General features: G+C 36.0%; 1 protein-coding gene across 1 annotated transcript in view; it reads left to right on the top strand.

Moving 5' to 3' along the window:
- Positions 1–810: 810 nt before the first annotated feature.
- The window catches only part of LOC123714875 (cytoplasmic dynein 2 heavy chain 1), a 68,262-nt gene continuing 46,690 nt past the window's right edge, over positions 811–22,382 (top strand). The window contains exons 1-26 of the mRNA XM_045669502.1: positions 811–1,201; positions 1,271–1,401; positions 1,501–1,665; positions 1,853–1,952; positions 2,241–2,370; positions 2,668–2,801; positions 3,292–3,424; positions 4,370–4,481; positions 4,783–4,882; positions 6,628–6,767; positions 8,986–9,207; positions 9,831–9,974; positions 10,585–10,803; positions 12,803–12,988; positions 13,901–14,029; positions 14,572–14,717; positions 14,962–15,111; positions 15,492–15,701; positions 16,220–16,472; positions 17,107–17,250; positions 17,409–17,614; positions 18,251–18,366; positions 18,676–18,821; positions 19,339–19,506; positions 20,658–20,816; positions 21,318–21,433. Of these exons, the coding sequence (XP_045525458.1) occupies positions 1,165–1,201; positions 1,271–1,401; positions 1,501–1,665; positions 1,853–1,952; positions 2,241–2,370; positions 2,668–2,801; positions 3,292–3,424; positions 4,370–4,481; positions 4,783–4,882; positions 6,628–6,767; positions 8,986–9,207; positions 9,831–9,974; positions 10,585–10,803; positions 12,803–12,988; positions 13,901–14,029; positions 14,572–14,717; positions 14,962–15,111; positions 15,492–15,701; positions 16,220–16,472; positions 17,107–17,250; positions 17,409–17,614; positions 18,251–18,366; positions 18,676–18,821; positions 19,339–19,506; positions 20,658–20,816; positions 21,318–21,433 (3,896 nt within the window). The 5' untranslated portion in view covers positions 811–1,164. The remainder of the gene's footprint in view (positions 1,202–1,270; positions 1,402–1,500; positions 1,666–1,852; positions 1,953–2,240; positions 2,371–2,667; positions 2,802–3,291; positions 3,425–4,369; positions 4,482–4,782; positions 4,883–6,627; positions 6,768–8,985; positions 9,208–9,830; positions 9,975–10,584; positions 10,804–12,802; positions 12,989–13,900; positions 14,030–14,571; positions 14,718–14,961; positions 15,112–15,491; positions 15,702–16,219; positions 16,473–17,106; positions 17,251–17,408; positions 17,615–18,250; positions 18,367–18,675; positions 18,822–19,338; positions 19,507–20,657; positions 20,817–21,317; positions 21,434–22,382) is intronic.

Genomic DNA, 22,382 nt, shown 5'->3' on the forward strand with positions numbered 1-22,382 from the left:
TACTATCGCTTAGTAATCGACTACTTTGTATCATTTTTATAGTAGTGACAGCCTGAAAACAAAAACCAAATTAACACTAACATTTCACAAAAATAATTAGCACACCATATTATTGAGACTTGTGTCGTAAAAAACTTACATGTCTTAAGCGCAACATTTTGATGGTGCAAAAAAATAGTTCTTTTTTTTATTTAAACACTAATGTTGATAAATGTGTAATCAGTATTTTTTTAATTACGTCAAGTAATTAAAAATAGATCGGATTTGGTTTTGACTTCTGACATTTAACCACAGAGTACCTTTAAATCTATTATACTGATACATTTAACAATAAGCACTTGAAACAAATTTGTCGACACGAACTGTCATTTTCATACAAATTTACTGTTCGCCTTACTAGATATACACTAATGCTGTTAAGGCATATTGACTAAAATAAATGATTTTAAAAAAATATTGGTTTATTTCCGAGTTAACAAATACTAATCATTATCCTTTACATTTATTGATGAATTTACGGAAGTAAGATGAGAACAAAAAATAACATTTCTGGAATAGAGCCAAATAGGAGAGGTGAGATGAGGTATACCATATAACCCCAAAGAGAGATCAAGTCGTGAAACGTTAAGGTGAAAAAAAAAATAAGGTAAAAGTAACAAAAACAAATGTTGTGTTGTGAATGTATAGTCTGTGAATTTTGTTTGACTTTTCTTTTCTCCTTTGCGTATGTTGACAATAAAACACAGGTCTCATTAAAACGACTCGATCGTCGATACAGTTCATACGACGAAAAACATACAACAAAATACTATTTAAATTATTTACAATATGAATACACAATATTAATTAAAGTTTAAAACTAAATTTAAAAAGTTTGGTACACCTTAATTTCCTCTTGCATTGCGATTCGCTTGACTGTTATTGTTATGACTTACGACCTCGCTGGTTTGTTGCTATGGCAACGCCTCCTAAATATGACCAATACAAAAATAATATTGGCACCAACATAATCAAATAAGTACAAATAATATGGTACTAAGCAGATATTATAATTTTAATAATGACATACCGACTAAGTAAAAAGGTTAAGGGTTAAAAATTACACTTAAATTCCCTTGTGATAAAGAGTTTTAGGCAGCTTTAAATAAGCTTGAGGATACCGCCATGACTGAGATTCGGGATTTCTTTTTTGCGACAACAGGTAATTACTTTTCGTTAATGTGGGAGAGTTATAGGAAAATACGAATTTTGACATTTTCACCATTCACAGAAAGTTTCTACAAATCTACCCTCACATTAGATGAAACATATGAGGAGATTTTGATGGAGTTTATCCATAATTCCCAGATTCTACTTATTCAGACTAGTGTAAACGATACTTCATTAGTGCTTTATACTAAGGTAAACAATTAAGTTAATTTAATTAATTACTATGTTATTATCAAATGTTAAAAGGAGAATAAAATTACACTTGAAATGTTTTTATAATTTTTTCATCAGATACAACCAGGTGTGAAAAAATCCATAATATTCTATAAAACAGTAGCTCAAAGTTTGTCTGAGGAAAATGCACTAAATAACATAAATATCATTACATTGACAACTAGTGCTGAGGAGTCCTTGTACCAAATTCTAAGACAAATTTATTGCCCTCTCCTTGCAACAGTAAGTACACTTCCATGTTTTAAAATATAAAAAATCTAAGATAAAATGTGACTAAACATCCACTGATAAGTTTCAAATACAATACTGAAGTTTTTATATGTATATAATTTAGTATATTATGGTAACAAAGTGTAAATAAATACTTTTATACCAGCTTAAAACAATGGAGTATTACTACATGTTTTAGGGAGATGATCTTTACTCAAACAAACTGCAGAATAATTTATTTGAACTGGAATCAAATCTCAGAATACTTACACACGGGAAAGGAGATTCTAATATAAATGGTAACTTCTTGTCTTAAATAACTATACTTTTAACATATTAAAAATGTAGTTTTATCATTGTTATAAGATGTAAGTAGTAAGGACGGTATGCAATTGCATTAATGTCTCCTAGAATATATATATATGATATTGCCAGTCATAAGTTTATAAATTTATTTAATTATTATTCTACCAATACTCATCTATCGTAATAGATTTGAAGCAAATATAAGAATAGTCTATGCTTTTACAAAGTTAGTTAGTTTTAAATATAGATACACCAAAAACGCAAATAAAAATATCTTTCAGTTATTTTATCAGTAAGTGATGAAGTAGAATATTGGAAGACAATAAGTGAATTACGTGATACGAGCAAGAAAGAACGAGAAGCGGCTACTTCTTTTTGTGTTCTCTTTGAAGACATCTTTGAGGAGATTAGGTATATACCTATTTTAAATATATATTTAAATTGTCTGTATAAGTGATTATTATAATATTGTAGCGACATCTATATTTTACTGTTGCAATCACTGCTATTGACGTTGATGACGTTATACTCGGAAACTACTATTCACGATCCTTCCTCAACATTAGACAAGCGCCAGGGCAGAGAATACCTTGCCTCTATTAATCTCAACACTTGACTAACACACACACATTGACGCGTAACGCAAACCGGCATACATAGATTTAGGATTTAATATTAATAAGAAAAATAATTTCTTCCCGTCAATAGAACACTCCATTCCGGGAATATGCAGGAAATTCGAGATTGTGCTGAGAATATAGCTGGGATTTTGGATGACATTTGGAGGTACACTCCTGTTGTGTACACCCAAGAGAGGATGATACATATTTTTGATATCATTGGTACGTTTATTTTCTAATTATCCTCTGTGTTTGTAAATATATTTTTCAGTTAGTTATATATCATAAAAGGTAAGGTCTTTCCCTATCCCGAGCTATTTGGATCCATTGAGGACCCGCGATTTCGATTTCATCAACACACCGAGCGTAGGGTCTGCCTCTGTAGCGTTATCCTGGTGGGCTCTCCATGTAGTTACTGTTCCTGTGTACCTGTGAGGCGTGCTTCATGACGCGCCCACTCAGAGAATCAATTCCTTTCGTCTCCGATCTTATTTTCATGCGTCATGCTCCTCATCCATTTCTCGTTGTCATCAATTGATATCAATTGACATCCATATTATATTTTAGACACTTATTTCATTGTTTGTTTTGTGCGGTATGGTGATGACCTTCTTGGAGGGTTTTGGTCATAATTTTTCGCGGTGATCAGCCGTCTTGATAGTGTAGTACTATCTACTTTGTATACGTTAAGAAAGTTATTAATATATTTCAGGCCACGCACTGTGTACAGTGATACAAAACTCCGTAACCAAGCTAGATATATGGAAAGCGTATGATGGTCTACTTGATAACCATGTATTGGTGTTATTATCTGAAAGCTTGAATGCTGTACAAATGTGGGTAAGGTGAGTCAAAATTGTATAAACAAGCTGCCCCGGCGATCTTTGTTAAGCTTTAGGGTTTTTTTTACTTAACCTACTTGTTAGTGGCTATGAAACCATATGAAACATTTTGCCATGCAACCCCATACAGACTTTTCGTATTTCCGAAATAAAAACTTAAATAAAACTAGTTTTCTATATATTTCTAATGTTTCTCTCCATAAAACCTTCATCCTTTGGTCCGTCTTCGCCTTTTGCGCCTAGCAACATATTTTGCGATTCATTTTTATTTATATGGATTTTTATATAAAAAAAAAACATTCTATTAATTTGATTATCAATATGAAATTCGGACATTAAATAACCTAAATCATTAAGGTTGATAATATATTCGGAAATTAGATCATCGCGAATTAAAATTAAGATGTTTTGAATACCTTTTTCATAACTAATACACATATTTTGCAACTAAGCGTTTCTTAAGGCAGTTTGGCGCACATTACCACCATGTGGAACCAGCTGCCGACTGAAGTATTTCCGATCCAATTCTACTTGGGTTCCTTTAACAACAGGGCGTACCAATTCTTAAATGGCCGACAACGCACTCACGAGCCTTCTGGCAATGCGACTGGCCATCATTTACCATCAGACGAGTCTCGTGCGCGTTTGCCTCCTATACATATTTTTTTCTTACCCACATATTAGTATGACATCTAAGTCTTGTAAAGAAAAGTGTACTGCGAAACTGATTTAAGTTTTTGTGAGACTATTTTAATATTGTTCTTCCAATTGCTCGATTGTAAACAATCTGGCAACATTTTTGTTACCACCCATAAGATACAAATCGAAACAGAATTATTCTTAATAATTAAATAATAGTTGTCAGTTTTGACGGTAGTTTTAAAATGTTTTACTACCACCACAATTATATTGCTCCTTTTATTACATCACTATCGTACTTTTTTACAGTGCTTGCCAATCTCTAACTGGTACATATTGGCCGAACTATGCGCTGCACACGTGGAAAGGGAAAACCTATGTACCAATATTTTGTGTTAACTTTCAAAATAGGCTTCGAGAGGTAATATTATGAGCTTTCTACACATATTTTGTATACGAGTAGATGTCTCACAAACAGCTTTGCCCCTCAGATTCTGAGAGACTTAGAATATGTAACTGCTATGTAAAATCCCTTTTAAGATAAATTTGCACGCAAATAATTTATTATTACAAAAATTTATTAAATCCTCAAAAGTTTCGATGACTGGCTAAACTTTCGTGTTGGATACTTAGAACAGGTAGCAATAACATTGTTACAAATCTGATTTTAATTATAAATTATCTGCTCTCCGTTTTTAATACATAATAACATTTTATTGTAGGTCCATAACATTAGATCCACTTATAATCAACTTAGCAAATTGCTGACTAAAGCTGAGAAGAGCGAATTAAATGCAGACCAATTGTTTGAACCTTTTAAAAGTAAGTGTTCTTTGTTATTAATAATTTCAGTGAATTATGTAAATAACACAGACACAGCGAACGCTCTCAAATACATGCGCACACTCACACATTCACACATACTCTTGATGAATGCACACAATCTTGAAATCAATTTTGAAAAAACCAAAACAATAGCATTCCACCCCCGTCAAAAAAAGCCACTTTCTCTAAATTTCTCTTTTAACAACCACACAATAGAACAAGTTAACGAATTTTCATTACTAGGTATAACAATAGATACAAACATAAACTGGAAATCACACATACAAAAAATTAAATCAAAACTATCAAAATTTGTATATGCTTTCCGGGAAATTAAAAAGACTACGGACCTGAAAACCGCTCTAACCACCTACTACGCCTATGCGCATGCATGGCTAAACTACGGTGTAATAATGTGGGGAAATAGCACCGACGCACCAGCACTATTCACAACTCAAAAAAAGTTAATTCGGATCATAGTTAACATAGAACCAACAGACAGATGCAAACCACATTTCATAAAACTAAACATTATCACTCTACCCTCATTATACATATTGGAAATCTGTAAATTTGCCCATACACACAAAGAATTTTACACCACACGCGAAGACATACAGACATGATATACACTTCGACACAAAAAACGCCTAAACCTACCATCTTCCTGATTACAAATACATGCATCAAGCTCACTAGTCAAAATTTATAATAAACTACCGGAGACACTAAGAAATGAAAAAAAGATACATATATTTACAAACAAACTAAAAAAACTTCTTATAGCGTTAATGAGTACCTAGAAGATAAAAATATAGCTTAATTTCATGATTATTAATCCCTAAATATTCAAAATTAAATAAAAATAAAAATAAAAAAAATGTTATTCTATGAAATTGGTACTAGCCTGGAGTGTGAAGTTTTATGTGATATTTTGTTGCTATTAGTACCTAAACCTATATAACAGGTTTTGTAATGCCTTCTTTTGCTGTGCCCTAACAGGGTCCATACTATTGTACCTAGCTTTAAGCCTCATAAACATCTTTTGTAACGGTATGGAATGCAAATACATGAATAAATAAATACTTAATGTCTTATTTACTTATTTATTAATACTTCGTTTCAATAAAAGTAACAAGGGATTCAATGGGCGGCCTTATGGCTAATAAGCGACCTCTTCCAGGCAACCCTAGTAAGAGAAAAACCAAAAAAATGATGCAGAACCAAGTGTTCATAAATCCTTAATCTTAAGTAATACAAAATTATAATAACTGTGTATAACATGTATTTTTGCACTACTTGCCTATCTTATGTAATTTAATACATTTTTTTTTATTTTTTCTTTACTCACAGTGGTTGCCTGGTAGAGATCGCTCGAAAGCGATAAGGCCGCCAGTTGCCCTCATTTTGATTTAATTATGTTTATTTTTTTATATATTGTAGTGTAACGAAGTGTAAATAAACAAATAAATAAAATAATGATAACAAACTAAAAAGCTAATCTTACAGATTCATGAATAGCGATTAGCGATGCAATACAAAAGAAAACGAAACACAAGCCTTGTGTTTGATTAGTTGTAACAAACCTACTTTTATTCAAAAACTGTTTTAATCGTGTACCATGTACCATGTCCCACGGAACAATTGTTATCTAATTACCCATATCTAGCGATATATGAATTTTGTCACAACCCTTGTCGTGAATAAAGTTTTTATTATTATGAGTTAAATTTGGACTTCAGACATAAATATATGGATATGCAATGGACCGATGCAATCGTGGGACGCTGCTGTTGCCAAATTTTCGGCAAACCTAAGACCTGCGGAGACGAAAATTGCAGAGAAGTTAAAACCGAGGCTGCATAATACATCCACAAAACAAGTTAGTGCTAAATATAATTTGCCGTCAGATTAAAAAAAAACTCGCAACTCAAAATATACCTTGTACTTATGAAATTCCCGTTATTGTCATAGTGGTTATGGAAGTTATGTCCATGTAAAAAATGGTAAGTGTGGTGTGAAGGTGCTGTATGTAAAATCAATGATACAACCTTTTTTTAGGTCTGGGCCTCAGATTCTGTGTCTGTTATTATCACTTGTTAATAGAATAGGCAAGTAGATGATCAGCCTCCAGCCTGACACACGCCGTCAAATTTTTGGGTCCTAGGTAAGCCGGTTTCCTCACCATCACCGTTCGAGCGAATGTTAAATGAAAGAAACTCCATTGGTGCACAGCTGGGGATCGAATGTACGACCTCAGGGATGAGAGTCGCACGCTGAGCCACTAGGCCAACACTGCTCATCTGAACACTGCTGATCCTTGAAGTAACTCGTCCAAATAACCCGTGAATAAATATATAATACATACAATAAAAAATGTAACAACTGATTGGCCCGAAGGCCTCACATGACAAGTGACTGGACCAAAGAGCCCACTTGTCAAATGACGGAATGACTTTGATGGCGCGGTTCAGGGTATGGCGTCATCGCAGTAATTGTGTCGCTTACAAAGACTATTTTAAACCACGTTTGTAATAAGGTATATGCCAAATACCTTGTAAATAATAAATTAATTATATTAAATAATAATAGCCTTTATTTCGGACAAGTTACTTTTTCTTACAATCAATTATAAACAAGGTGATCTCGACCAAGGTCTCCATTCTGCTCGCGCCTCTTGATCGAACCTTGCCTTGCATAAGACTTTTCTTATTTCATCTTCCCATCTCTTGTACACTCCGTTTTTCCTTTTTCCTCTTTTTGGGTACCAACTGATAGTCACTCCACTTCTCAGCTCCTCGCAAGATGTATTCCGTTCATCTCCACTTCGAATACTTTGTCTATGTCCACTATCCTGTCTACTATGTTTATGTTTAGTGAACTTCTATCCATTGCGCTTTGACAAACCATTTACATTCAGTAATCATTTAAAGAGCAGAACGAAAGAAGAAGTTGTAGATTCGATCCCCTGCACCAATAGATCTTCTGTCTATGTGCGCAATTAACATTCGCTCGAACGGTGAAGGAAAACATCGTGAGTAAAGCCGGTTTACTTAGACCCAAAAAGTCGACGGCGTGCGTCAGGCTGGAGGCTGATCATCTACTTGCCTATAAAATTGAGTAATGATTATAAAACAGATACAGAAATCTGAGGCCCAGACCTAAAAAGGGTTGTAGTGCCACTCATTTATTATTCAACAAGTACTTCAAATTTCGTTTGGTTTGTATCATTTATTTATTTATTCACTATCTATTTATATGTTCGCAGAGTGAATTCACAGTAGCGATTGTTAGCGGTAGTTGATCTAGTTCTTAGGGTAGGAAATGAAACACTTCAATAATGACTTAATGACTTAATTCACTGCAATATACTTCACTGATTTTACGTGAACTGTATAACTTCAAACTTGTACAAAGAAAAGGCCCGTGCGCATGTGTTACAACCTCTTTTATAATCACAACTCCCTCCTCCGACTCGAGCATCCCACTTCGGGAAGATGGTCGAGTCAATTCGTAACAACCCGTACACAACCGAGAACTTTCTAGGCGGGCTTGCTACTGAGTAGCGATTGCACAATTCTAGAACGTCCGCACTCTTTGTCTCTTTCGCACGTTGCTCCGTCCTTGTCGTACGGCCTTCTAGAGTGCTCAGTCTAGTTTCGAGAAAGTTCTGATCTTCTCTCTCTCTCTCGTATCATTTCGTCCTTGTCTCACACCTAGAAAGTTTGGTCTAGAATATTCCTTCATCAAAGGGGTATACCTAGGCCAGAAAACGCCTGAAAACGGGTCCCCTGAAAACTGCACTACTCTACTACACATGTTCTGAAACCGACTGAAAAAAGGTTTCAGCTTCCTGAAAACTAGGGTAACATTATGGTAATTAAAATTTTCTAATATGTGATTGACTCTCTCCTGAAACGGTCAGAAATCATATTACAGCCTGCTGAAAACTTCTCTAAGTAGTGGAAAAATCTAGAAACATTGCTTTCGACCCGTCTTCGTAACAATATTTTATTTAATGTTTCTCGTCATTATGGTATTGGCATAGTCTGTAAGAAATAAATTTAAGAACATCGTGGAAAATTTCTTCTACGTTACAGATGCTTTACGAGTTCACACGTTACAAGACGTTAATAAACAGACCGATGATAAAAAATGCGTTAAACAATGAGTTAGAGCTGTTTGTGGCTTCGCTTCTGGCCATGTTGAACAACATCCGCGGTCAATTGGACTCGGATGACATAGACGTGAAGATGTACCAGCCTCCCGAGATGTCGCCAACTGTACAACAGGTGCAGTGGGCCAAGCAGATGGAGGCAAAGGTACAAAGCCTATTATTAAATTGTTAATTTGTTAATAAATATCTTTTTGGTTTAGTTTGTTTTTTTTTTGTTCCTGTTTAGTTTTTGACTTAATAACATGTATTTTTGCACTACTTGCCTATCTTATGTAATTTAATACATTTTTTTTTATTTTTTTCTTTACTCACAGTGGTTGCCTGGTAGAGATCGCTCAAAACGATAAGGCCGCCAGTTGCCCCCCCTTTGATTTAATTTTGTTCAATTTTTTTTCTGTAGTGTAACGAAGTGTTAATAAATAAAATAAAATAAAATATTTTTAACTATAAGCTTTATTTAAAAGTGGTGTCGCGTATAGCAAAGACAAAAAAATAATTTGACATTCTATATAAACCAACTCACGTTCCTATAACTTGTGCTGAGCCTAATAAAATATTAAATGAATGCATCAAAACAATATCAATATGCAATGTTAAAGAGAATCGCTCTGCTCACTGAGGCCGGCATAAGGCCGGCAACGCACCCACTAATAATGGCTGTCCATGGACTGTGAAGACTGATCTTTTTTGCGTCCCGTGGGCCGTTTGCCCGGACAGAGATGTGCAGGATTGGCTCGTGCAGTCATTATTATGTTTGTAACACTTTAGGTAAAGGAGATACAAGAATGCGTGGACAACTCCCTCACGGAGTTTGAGAAGAGTAAAGAGGTGTCGCATTTGGCCTCGCAGATGTTGACGGACCTGAAGACTCTGTATACGCAGTTGCACGAGGACTGGTGTAGAGATTTACAGGTTAATTGCATATCCATAGCGCTAGATCACCTGCATCACCAGCACATCCCACATACATCGTCACGTACCTACCTTACACCATCACACAACATAGCATTTTAGGTGCAAATATAGCTTTTTCTGTAATGTATGTGTATATTAAAGTTATCAGATAAAAATTTACTCTCATCATTGTTCCCTTACGTGCCAAAAGAAGTATAAGTTCAAAAAGAACTTGTTAAATAAAGCTTTCCCTCTTCTTAAAATATATCCTAACATCCTCTCTGTTAAGGTGGAAAATGTCTACATCTTCATCATTTATCTTAAATCCGTAGAGAATCGAACGAAAATAATATAGTAATAATAAAGAGTATTAAATCGAATTAATACATAACTCATGTTTGTGAAAGCAGTAGTGCTGGCCTAGTGTCTTCAGCGTGGGACTCTCATCCCTGAGGTCGTAGGTTTGATCTCCGGCTGTGCACCATGGTGAAGGAAAACATCGTGACGAAATCAGCCTTAGACCCATAAAGTAGACGGTGTGACACCGAAGCTTGATCACCGACTTGCATTTTAGAAATCGTCACGGAACAGATGTTTTTATTTTATTTAATGATCTCACATGTTCCAGGCTCAAGTAAAGAATGGTTCGCTCCAGCTGTCAGTTGACAAACCGGTCGTGGAGTTTTCGAGCGCCACTCGGTTGATGGAGGTCAACTTTAACCCTCGCTTGGTTAACATCGAGCTGGAGGCGAGGTCTCTTTGCGCTCTAGGACTGCCCTCACCACCAGCCGCTAACGTTCTGGATAAGCTGACAATTGCATTGCGTTATGCGAGGGCTTTGCAACAGGTAAACATTTCGTAATATTTTAGGTTGGGTTCGTTAAATATTTTTTATTTATTTACTTATTTTACAGAATAATCTTCTTCTTATCCGGTACACTCTTGACAGAGCGGTCGTGTTCGCTATTTAGTAGTGGTAATCAAAGGAGCAGATGTGATGCGCTTCACGACGTTTCGCCATCGTTGCCTATTAGTGGTCATCCTGCTACACTCATTGAGTGTACCTCCTACGGCAGACTTGATCTGGTCAGTCCAACGCGTAGGTGACCTTACGCGCGGTCTAGTGCCTTCTATCTTCCCCTGGACGACAAGGCGTTCTATGGACTGAATACCACGCCGAGATACGTGTCCGAAGAATGCTTAATACCGAGTTCTTGAAGTATCGAGACATTTGTACGAAACTCGGTCCACGAAACCCCAAGCATTCTCCTCCGGCACCACATTTCCAGAGCGTCTTTTTTCTGTCTTTCCACATCTCGCAAGGTCCACGTTTCGGCCGCGTACTGAAATATGGGGAATATAAGAGTCTTCACGAGCCTGGTCTTCGTGGCTTTTGTTATGTTCCTGTTTCTCCATATCTTTTGCATCTTGTCCATAGCCGTTCTTGTAATGCCCATACGTCGTTTGACCTCATCGATGCATTCGCCATTGTTTGAAATCTGAGCCCCAAGATAAATATAAGATTGGACTGCGTTGCATTTCGCGATTTGAGATTACAGAATAATACAATCTAAATGATGGCATTTAAAAACTACTGTGTTTTTGTGTTAATGTAACAAAAGTAGTCTTATTAAGAAATAATTCTTCAACTCGTATTTTATCTCGCTCCAAGTCTTTTCGGTTCTCTTTGCGACATCTGTACGACGACAGGTTTGCTTGGATCGGCCACGTTTCCGCTTTCCTTGCGGCTTCTAATGAAGCACCTGTTTGGTTATATACTTGGAATCTCTTTGGAGTGTATGGCCTATCCACTTCCACTTGAGTCGCTTGAGGCTTATTGAGGCAGGGTTTCACGGCAGCGCTCCCAAAGTTGCTCGTTAGAGATCTTCTCGGATCAGTAGATACCCAGAACACAGCGGATGACGAAGACTTGGACTAGCTTAACGTTAAGCTATCTAATAGCTGCCCGGGGTCTATTTATTATTCGCCATAGTAAATATTTCAACCTTCTCTCGCCGTATACTTTGTTTCCTCTCGATGTATAGAGTCAAACTTGCGTTATAGGTCCGGACTATCATGCTCAACTCCTTTTTTTGTCATGTCGAAAAACAAACTTTTAATACGCCAGCCTTTCCGTCTACACTTTCGATGAAGTGTACTCGGTGCGAACATTGGTATACTTCATACCGCATGTATGTTTACGCACAATGGACCTATTGAGAGTCTAAGTGCGGAAACTGAGTCCACAAACATACCGCAAGTATGTTGTCATCTTAAATGAACACAAGTAGGCGATAGATTTATATCTTGTCCTGTTTCCTTGTCGCACTTTCGTTCGTTCTTCTTAAGTCACCGTAATCCCGATTGAGCATTCTGATAAATTAAAATATCATGTTAAAATTTTTAAATCAATTCATGTTATTTTATTGGTTTTATTATAAAATATAATTATATCAACTGTTTAGAAAAACACTTTTTGAATTGAAATGAAGAAAAAAAAGCACGCGAAACGTCGGAAAAAATTTAGAATTATGTAAATATTTAAGTTTTTAATAATAATACATAGCTTTAATCCGTTCAAAAGGTGTTTTTCTTCATGTGTAAAATCAATTTTTACAAAAGACAATACTATATATCAACAGTTATCACGACTGGTATGACGGGCGCTTAAGTATTCCTTTATTGAGTTACAATAAGTAGTGTAATAGGTGCAGAGTAGCAAAGGTATGGCTTGGAAAGAGATATTATCATCGCATCGTATCCAAATAGCTCAGGGCTAACATGTGTCTCATGGGTAAAGTCCTATCTGGCAACACATGAGCTTAACGCCTGCTAATCAATTTCAGGTTGCATCCTTCCACAACACGTTGGGTGAGCGAATGATACCGTCCACTCGGCCGATGATGCTCGAAGCGGCTCTTGACCTCTCCGCGTTGGTCCAGAGCCAGAAGCCCGTGTTTTGGAACGATGAAGAACAACTTGCTGCATACACTGAAAACTTGAAGAAAATGGTGCTTAAATTAGAATCGCAGGTAACTTTAACTTTTCACTGATTTTTTATTATTTACAAAACTTTAAAAATCGTCATAATACAAAACTAGAATGTTTCTGTTGTACATTATAATAGTATAGCCTTTATATTCCAAAACTTTGTGATCTTTAACATTTTTTCACTGCAGTATACCTCGGAGTTCGGTGTGCCTCTTGGCCAACGCCTTCTCTAACTTCTCCTCTCCTTTCCACTGTTCTCTTTCCTTTGCGACTCTTCTCCAGTTGTAGCCTGCTGTTAGTTTGAGTTCGTCCTCCCATCTTTTGCGTTATTGACGTCTTCCTTCCGTCTCCTTTCCGTCAATATTTTGCAAAAATTTTCAGAGTAGCATGACGTGACCAAATGAACCAAATGACGTGTCTATCTCACTAAGAATGTCTGTCACACTTGTTCTAGCTCTTATGTCTGTGTTCCTTTGCTTGTCTTATTTAATTCTAATTTTTGTACAATAATTAACTTCAAAATTCATAGTCAATATTTTTATCTAACTTACTTGAGATAGAAATTAGTGTACTAAAGTTTGTATACTATATTGTATATATATGTTATGATAGAATAAAACTCCCTTATTGTTTGTAGAGAAGAAGAAGGTGAAGATCGAATGATTTATTTTCAAAACTATATACATTTATACAAAAAAAACAATACGTGTAAGCGAGAACGTTAGTGCTCTCTCGCTCGTGGGTAAAGGTTTGGTCCTCTCAGGCCGTACTACGCTCACCACAACAGCCCGAGCTGAGCTGTAAAGGCCCTTAAGGCCAAGAGCGAGATTCCTTACTTTAAAAAAAGGTTTGGTTTGGTTTGGTTGGTTTCTTTACGACAACGTAACAAACATAACTAATCCTCGTAATTTATTTACTTACAGATGATTTGAGTTATATATTGATTTTTGCAGAATTCCCACCTCACCAGCCAACACCTGGCAATTCGTGGTATTGTAGAGAAACTGATGGACACGGAACTTCTCGCCAAGCAAAGCGAATGGAAGAAGAGCGTTCACGATATTCGGGATATCATAGAGAAGGTTTGTGTTTTCATATTACGGGTATGTGTGAACAAACGAACTTAATGAAGTGACTTTTGTAGAGATATTAAATGCTTTAACCTCTATTACCAAGTATTACGGTGAACACAGTTAATGTTTACTATGGAAAAAATAATAATAATTATTGTAATAGTTGAGGGTAGTGCAAAAAGATTGCCGTGTATTGGACGTTCTTGAGTTCTAGAGTTATATCATAGTTTAGATTTTTTGGTACCTTATAAGTCTTCTTTTATTATTTATTTAGGTGGAGTATTTTTTAAGGTTTTTCTTTTTTTAGCCTAACATTTAGTGTACTAATATAGGGTAATAGAATAACAATATTCCAAAAACCGCACAGTCAGCCATATTAAAATAGGCAGGCAAATGTCATAATAATAAGAACTGTTAAGATATTTATAATTCACTCATTCACTCACTCTCACATTAATCACCTAGGCTTTAACATTTTTAAATTTCACTTACTCTTGGGTAATGTGATACTCCAACTAGACATGATGCATAACACTCAGTACTGTTCGTAGGTGGAAAGCAACGGCTTCAAAAACACGGAGATGTGGCGCTCCCACTGGGAGATACAGGTGTACAAAGCGATGGAGTGTCAGTACATACGAGCCCTGCTCTCGTTGCACTCCAACTTCCCGCTCATGAGGGTCGACTTGGTGCTGCGGTACGTCGGTTTAGACTGCTAGTATTTAGGGGCCTACAGGATAACTTTAAAGGTCGGCAACGCATTGGAAAGCCCTAAGACCTCCTGTCTCATGAAGAAACTCGATCTTTGGAATAAAAGGAATGTCATCATACGTTTTTTTGTCTCCTGTAACTTTACGTAGACGTTAATTAATAAAAACACTAAATTAAATATACAATTTATTTTATAAATTTTGTTTATTATTATAATCTGTGCATACCAGCGGCCGAGCGGTGACAGTGCAGCCTCCCCTGGAACAAGTCCGAACCCAGCTCTACCAGCAACTGAGAAGGCTCGTGTCGTTGCCTTCGCACTTCCCCTCGTTGCTCAACAATCAGCTCGACAAGGCCGTCTTTGCGTCTATAGTGGAGAAGTAAGAATTTAACAATTTAACATAGTGTAGCATAGGTGATGACAAGGAAAAGTAGTGGCAGTGGAATGGGACGTAAATGGAAACACTACTCACCTGTCTCCGTGGGAGAAGACCACAAATAAAAGTGTAAGCACAAGAGGCGTGACCTCGTGTTGGCGGTTGCAAATCTTCTCTGCAGCACTGGAGCATGACGAATGCTCCCTTCCTCCTACGCCTGGTTATGGCATTTAACATTTGCTCGAACGGTGATAAATCCGGCTAAGCCAGGCACAGGAGGCTGATCACCTACTTGCCTATTAGATCGAGAAATGATACTGAAACAGTTAGACATCTGAAGCCCAGACCTAAAAAAAATGTAGCACCTGATTGAAATATTTCAGACACGGGTGGATCGGCAACAAAGCCGTCCATCAAATAGAGTCGGCCCTGTCGCGCCTGAGCCAGGCCTGCGAGACGTGGAGCGTGCGCGCGTGCGTCGCCTGCGCTCCCGACTTGGACGCCTTGTGTGCCGACCTCATCGAGCCCGAACATTGGGAGATGAACTTTAAGGCCTGCAAGGCGTACGGGCAGGCCGTCGCCAAAATGAGCTTGTGAGTGGACATATTGTATACATGTATAGGAACCGTTTTCGTCAATTTACAAGTCATAACTCCGTCTGTACGACTCCGGAGTCAACAACGTCAAAATCGTGCTTTAAAGCTCCGGTTATTCTCGGAGCTTATCTTCGATCATTTTTTTATATATAAATACTTGTAGCGATACAAATGTTTTAATATTATATATTCTAAATTTATTATTATTTTACATATTTTCTGTTTTTGCGTCTCAGCATATTGCCGTTAGTACAACATCACGCGTTATTGTTATTTTTGTTTTTTTGATTATTATTATTTTATTGTATAATTTTCATTACTTTTTTACCTGTGATGTTTCGTAATAAATATATTAAAATACCTCTCGTTTCCGAATAGTTAACTGTCCAAAAGCTTGACGTACATAACTCACACGTCCGATGTTTGGCCAATAGACTTTCAGTGCTCGTAACAGTGTCTCATACAATACGGACAATAGGCCACACGAAAAGCTCACAGATAATAAATCTTTCCAGTGATGACGAAAAAATAGAGTGGATTTCCGTTGGAACGATCTCCTTGCGTCGCGAATTTGAAGCGCAGTCGCGCAACTTGTGGGCGTGTCTCATGACGTCACTCCAAAATGGCTGCCACAGTGATGCCTCGCTATTGGACACGTTCATCGCGAATGCCACGGTGCTGTTGGAGAATAAAACCATGCCCAAGAATGCCAAGGAATTGGCCGACATCAGCGCGAAGCAGCAGGCCCTTCGTGAGAAAATCCCAGAGGTTCGTTTACGGGCGTTTGTAGTGGAGTAGCAGAATTATTGTAGAAAGTCCAGGAGATAGTTCATTGTTTGTTTCGATGGTCCAAATATACAGATGTGATGATAAGTCAACCTATTTTCTATGTTGAAGAAGTAGTAACAAACATATTCGTTTTTCCAGCATTTCTGTTGATTCTACAAGAAATAATCTTAAAGCAGTCGTCATGATGATTTTTTGTAGTGAAACTTCTCTATCGGCATTGGAAAAAAAATACCGTCACATTTTCCGTTACGCGTCACATTTTTCCGTTACGCGTCATCTTTTTCTTGTCCCTACCACGGTTGATTCGAGGAGATTCGAAGCCATTAATAACAAAAATATACAATAACGATAACAATGATAGTAATTATTCTATTACAATTAATGACATTCTGTAATAATCTTAGTAGTGATAAGGTAAATTGAAATAATTGTATTATTTGTATTCATGTCTATGATAATAAAAGCCTTTTGTGTAACTTTATCTAAGTTAACTAAATAAATGTTTTTGTTAAATAAATTGTTAGATCATTTTTCGAAAAATAAGGTCATAAAGAAGTGTGATTTTCGTGTGTACACGCACACATTTTAATATCTAGGCATCACTGTAATTTAGATGGAGAAGTTGGTGGAAGGCCTGAAGCGAAAGAGCCACATGTTGCGTACTTGGGGTGGAGACTCTTCAATTGAGAGCGTGGTTAAAGAGTGGTTCAAGATGCGGGAACAGATGAACGCGCATCTGCAAATGTTTGAACGACAGGTGACACTAGTGATTCACATACTTAAGTGCAGATTATTCTTTTAATATTTATCTTTATACTATATAATGTATAATCTATAGCGATATTTTTTTTTGCTGAAGCGGTAGGAGGGTAGACGGAGACCACGGATCTTCAAAGAAGTTGATATATTTTGCAGGCGGAGGTGGTAAAATCTAGTTTGACAGGCGATTGGGACAATATTACGAGTGGCGTGGAGGCCTGGGTGTCTCGTTGGGGACGGGCCAAGGCCCGCCTGGAGGAGACGCGGCAAATACGATTCGAGGATATTCTGGACAGATGTCGCTCTGTTTTCGAAGCCATAGACAACTTCGATAGACTCGTAGTAGAGCGCGACGAGCTGGTGTAAGTGTGTTTAATCATGATTGCAATTTTGTATATTTATTGGAAAATATTAATATAATATCCTTAAATTGATACTAACTTTAATCAACGTAAACTAGGAAACCTTTAAAAAGCTAATGTTCTGTCTCTTTTCATCATGGCGGAAAACTTATTTGCCAGAAAGAAACAAAAGTATATTTTTTTTTGTTAAATCTGTTATTATAAGACATTTTTTTTTTAAATGTTGTAAACTTGTGAAATTCTGTGTGTGAAATGTGATTTTTATGTCGAGGTTAAAACTTTTGATTAAATCCGGACTTTTCGAGGGATAAATAACTATTTCGATAACTTACTCAATATATGGAAACGGCATGAATTGATTCTTATTATTTTTGTATAATTTAACACGAAAAGAAACGCATTATTTATGGATATAATATCATTTACGAGAAAAATTTATATAGAAAAAAATACGGTGACATACACACTAATTCTATATTTTTGGCATCTCCCTGTTAATGTGCCCATCTTTAAGTTCTCTTCTTCGGCGGTCTTTTGGTACGTCTCCATTATTGGAGGTTGGCCGTCAGTCGCGTGAAGCGTGTCTTGGCCTGTGCCGGATGCGTTAAGGTTATCTTAATAAACTTTTATTTGCAGATGTGAATGTAAGAAATTCAATATGGAATTTGAAGTAAACGACGTTTGGAAGGAGGCGGAATCGCTTAGAAATGACTTCGTCAAGACGTGGAATATTCTCAAAGAATATAATGACGGTTTGTTGACTTTTATTATTCTGTGCCGGAAATAATCTGTATTTCATATTAAATACTTCTTAAGAACGATCTTCTTTAACTTTTTTATTCTGTGTATTGTTGATTACATTAATAACATCCTGCGCCTTGCATTAGAGTAGAGCAATATACAAAATGCAATTGCAAACTCTATATTTTAGTTAGAAACAATTGAAGAAGAATCACAAAAATAAACTCGAAATCAAGCTTTTAGGATATTATCTAGATTCATTTGGTAGAAATTAACAACAAATTAAAGTACATTTAAGTGAATTTTATAATTTGTCATAGAATATGAAACGATCGGCGGTCAAGAGTGGATCGTATTTCAGAAGAAGTTGCATTTGTTGGAGGAATTCGTGTGTCGATGGAAAAACCGCCTCGAGCCGTACACGGCGGTCACGCTGTACATGCAACAGGAGATAGACAAATATACTGTGAGTCTAAGCTTGTTATTTAATGCAAATTAATGTTATTTTATACTTTTTAATGTTATTTAATGTAAATTAATGTTATTTAATACTTTTTAATGATATTTAATGCTAATTAATGTTATTTTATACGTTTTAATGTTATTTAATGCTAATTAATGTTATTTTATACTTTTTAATGATATTTAATGCTAATTAATGTTATTTTATACTTTTTAATGTTATTTAATGCTATTAAATAAAATGTCTCGTGTTTATATTTATTACTTTTGAGACGCTAAACGTCTTTGAGTGTTAGCATATGTACCTTCCATTATCGAAGCGAGAAGTCTGTTCTTGGAAACAAAAGTACTTGAAGTTAAAATTATTAAGTTCATTATTTAATTAAGCAGTAAATTTTACTGTTATTGAGATATGCAATCAGAATTAGATAATCTTTGTAAAGTTGGCTAACGAAGAGGTAAGATGAAAGATCATATTTTGAATGATTTTATGAATGTTATTTCTTCCTATTACACCGTAGGACCTCACGGCAGTGTTGAAGTACATACGTGGCACGGAGTTCACGGAAAGGCACTGGTGCGAAGTGTTCAACCTCTTGGAGATGGAATACAGGAAACCGGAGACATTGCAGCTGAATGACTTCCTGAAGGTTGCCGTCAATATTAAGAAACAGATGAGGGCTTTACAGGTGAATCCTGTTGTTAGTTTAACGGTTTAACGGTCGAGTTAGTTTAATGGCTCATGATTATATCCATTGTAAGTAGCTTTGAAAATAAATTAATCCGGGTTTGTAGGTAAATACAATATTAGTTTTATCTCCTTAAAATTAATTAAAAATATTTTTTGACAGAAATACTGGAGTATAATCAGTGTTATGCTCGTATTTTTAAATTTGATAAATAAGTGGTGTTTCAGACGGAAAATGAAATTTAAATCGGAACTTTGTTTTAAATAAATTTTTCATGACTGTTTTTGAAAAAATGTACACACGATAACTCAAAAATAGTTTTACATAATGCATAGGAGGGTTAGAATAACAAACAGTCAATATTAAGTAATGGGTGAATAGTTGTCTCCTGATAAAAATATAGAGCAAAATTAATCAAGTAGGCATTTGCTATTGCAAGGACAAATCCTTCAAGTATTATTAAAATACTATATATTATATTGACCAAAGTCCTGTCCTTGAGAAATTAGTTTAGTTCTAAATTGATTTAAAGACCTTGGGGTAGAGAAATTAGAAGCGAAAGAGGGGACCGAAGCGAACAAAAGTGCGATCGATTGTAATTGTGGGAATTATCAGTCAAACGGCTTCAGGTCAGGCACGACCGGGGCCGTTTCACAGAAAACCGGCGTGAAGTGATGCAATAGGTTCTCATCTTATTGTACTCGCATTTTTTGCGGTGACTCAGGCATCCGAAAAAATTATGAGAGTGCGGCTCAAACAGATAACCCCAGGGGGTATCACACGTACCCGCTGTGGAGAATCCCTCCCAACCAACTGAACTGTCCAACATCGGAACATTCAGCATTCGGTGGTGAAAGCACTGGCGACCTCTCTGTCGTTGAGAGTTTCCATAAGCGGTGGGACTTAACATCAGACGAGCCCACTGCCCGTTGGCTCCCGATTATAACAAAATAATCAGAAGGAAGACACCGTCGTTTGTCGATCATTCGTTTTAAATTCTCACTAATCGTTCTTTATAAAAAAAAATTCCCAAATTTGTATTCGTTTCGGCTTGTTTTTTTTTTCATACCGATAAACTCAGCTTTTAAACGACGTCTCTCACATTGAGACAAATAATTTTATTTTCAGCGAAATTACTTTAAATATTACAGAAAATTAGTTCGAGCGCTGCTAGCGAAGCAGCCGTACGAACCGCCCTAAATGAACTTGAGCTATGGTTTGCCGGTGCGAGGCTGACTCTCACTTACTACACGGATAAGGCCAAAAAGCTCACACCCATTGTCAAGGACTTTAAGGATATTCTTACGAAGGTAGATAACAAATTGTGTTATTGTTGTTGTCATAGAACTTGTAGCGACATCTGGGCTTACGAATCACTGCAATGACGACCCTGAAACGCGCTAAACGCAACGACTTCTGCCATTGGGGCTTTCGAACCAGTCAATCTTTAGAGTGGTTGAGGATTCCTCCTTTAGGTTGGAGGGACAGTACATCATCCTTCCTCCACAAACCAATCGAGTTACTTTGATGAATCACTATTGTGATTGTTGCAAAAAATAAAATGAAAATTCGAGTGTATTAAAAGCTTTTATGTCTTATAAAAATATTGGATCACAGCTTTCGTATGAGCGGAAAAACTGTCACGTTTTTTCGGAAACGTTTTGAAGAACTAAATAAACAAAAAGATCTATAACTAGATTTTTTACAATATAATCATTCTATCATAAGATATCTTTCAGTTTTCGTCACCAGCTGAGTCAAAGAGGATTATTATTTATATAATTTTATGAATACTTGTAAATTGTTCGCAGGTCGAAGAACAACAGTGGGTGGTGTGGTCATTGGGCGGGGAATTGGGCGGCAATTGGGACAATATGATGCGAACTGCGACGACTTTGTTAAAGGCTATGCATCACGTACAACGCAGGTTAGTCTAGCATAATGCATTGATCAATTATTTAGTAATTTTTTTTAAACCTTTGTGCTTCTTACGCTCTACAAATATCAATCGGTTCCTATAGCAGTGTGTTTGCATGGAAGACTGTAGCGCTTAACAAATGGGCCCCAATTTTACGTTACAGTTACGACATAATCATTCATATAAATACAATTATTTTTATCAGAACTTCGAAGTAAACAATTACTTTACCTTGTATATTCGAGCATATGGAAAAAAAAACGTTTTTTCGATGTTAATTTTTACAAAGTGTATTGTCTAATCGCATTGTCTCGCCCACATAATATGGCTACCAGATGTTTACCACGAATTGTATAGCTTAAGGACGATAAAGTCCAAATGTTAATAATTTGTTTTCTATAATTTTTTGACCTTGGCCAGTTTAGTTTTATTTATTCTTATTGAATTAAAAAAATATCAATAACACTTATATGAAGACACATAAGGATTCGAGGGTGTAACAATATAAGGAATTAATAAAAATAAATGAAACCTCACATAAAAAATTACATTTATATACATATTTTCTGTCGACAAAGCTATTAGCTTTGTTGTTATAGCAAATAAAAACAACATACCTAAATATATCGATAAAATACTTACGACTTCCAAGTATAGCTTAATACATTTTATTGTGGAAACGGTGCTATTTGGCGTTATATCTTAGTAATTCGATATGCTATGCAACATAGTTTAGATGGGTTGGTTTTAATAATATGAAAGTTGATTGTGTAATTCTTTTTAAAATTAAATATAGCAACATAGATATGAAACTCATAAATAGATGTCTAAGGAATAATTTTTAGTTTCTCAAAACATTGTTTGGTCATTTATATTATTTCTACATTAATAGTATATTTACTGAGTTGCCGTAATAATATCGCTATTAAAAAATGGAAGTTATTACGTTTTTAAACAC

The sequence above is a fragment of the Pieris brassicae genome, chromosome 10 (genome assembly GCF_905147105.1).
Source record: "Pieris brassicae chromosome 10, ilPieBrab1.1, whole genome shotgun sequence".
Classification (NCBI taxonomy): Eukaryota; Metazoa; Arthropoda; class Insecta; order Lepidoptera; family Pieridae; genus Pieris; species Pieris brassicae.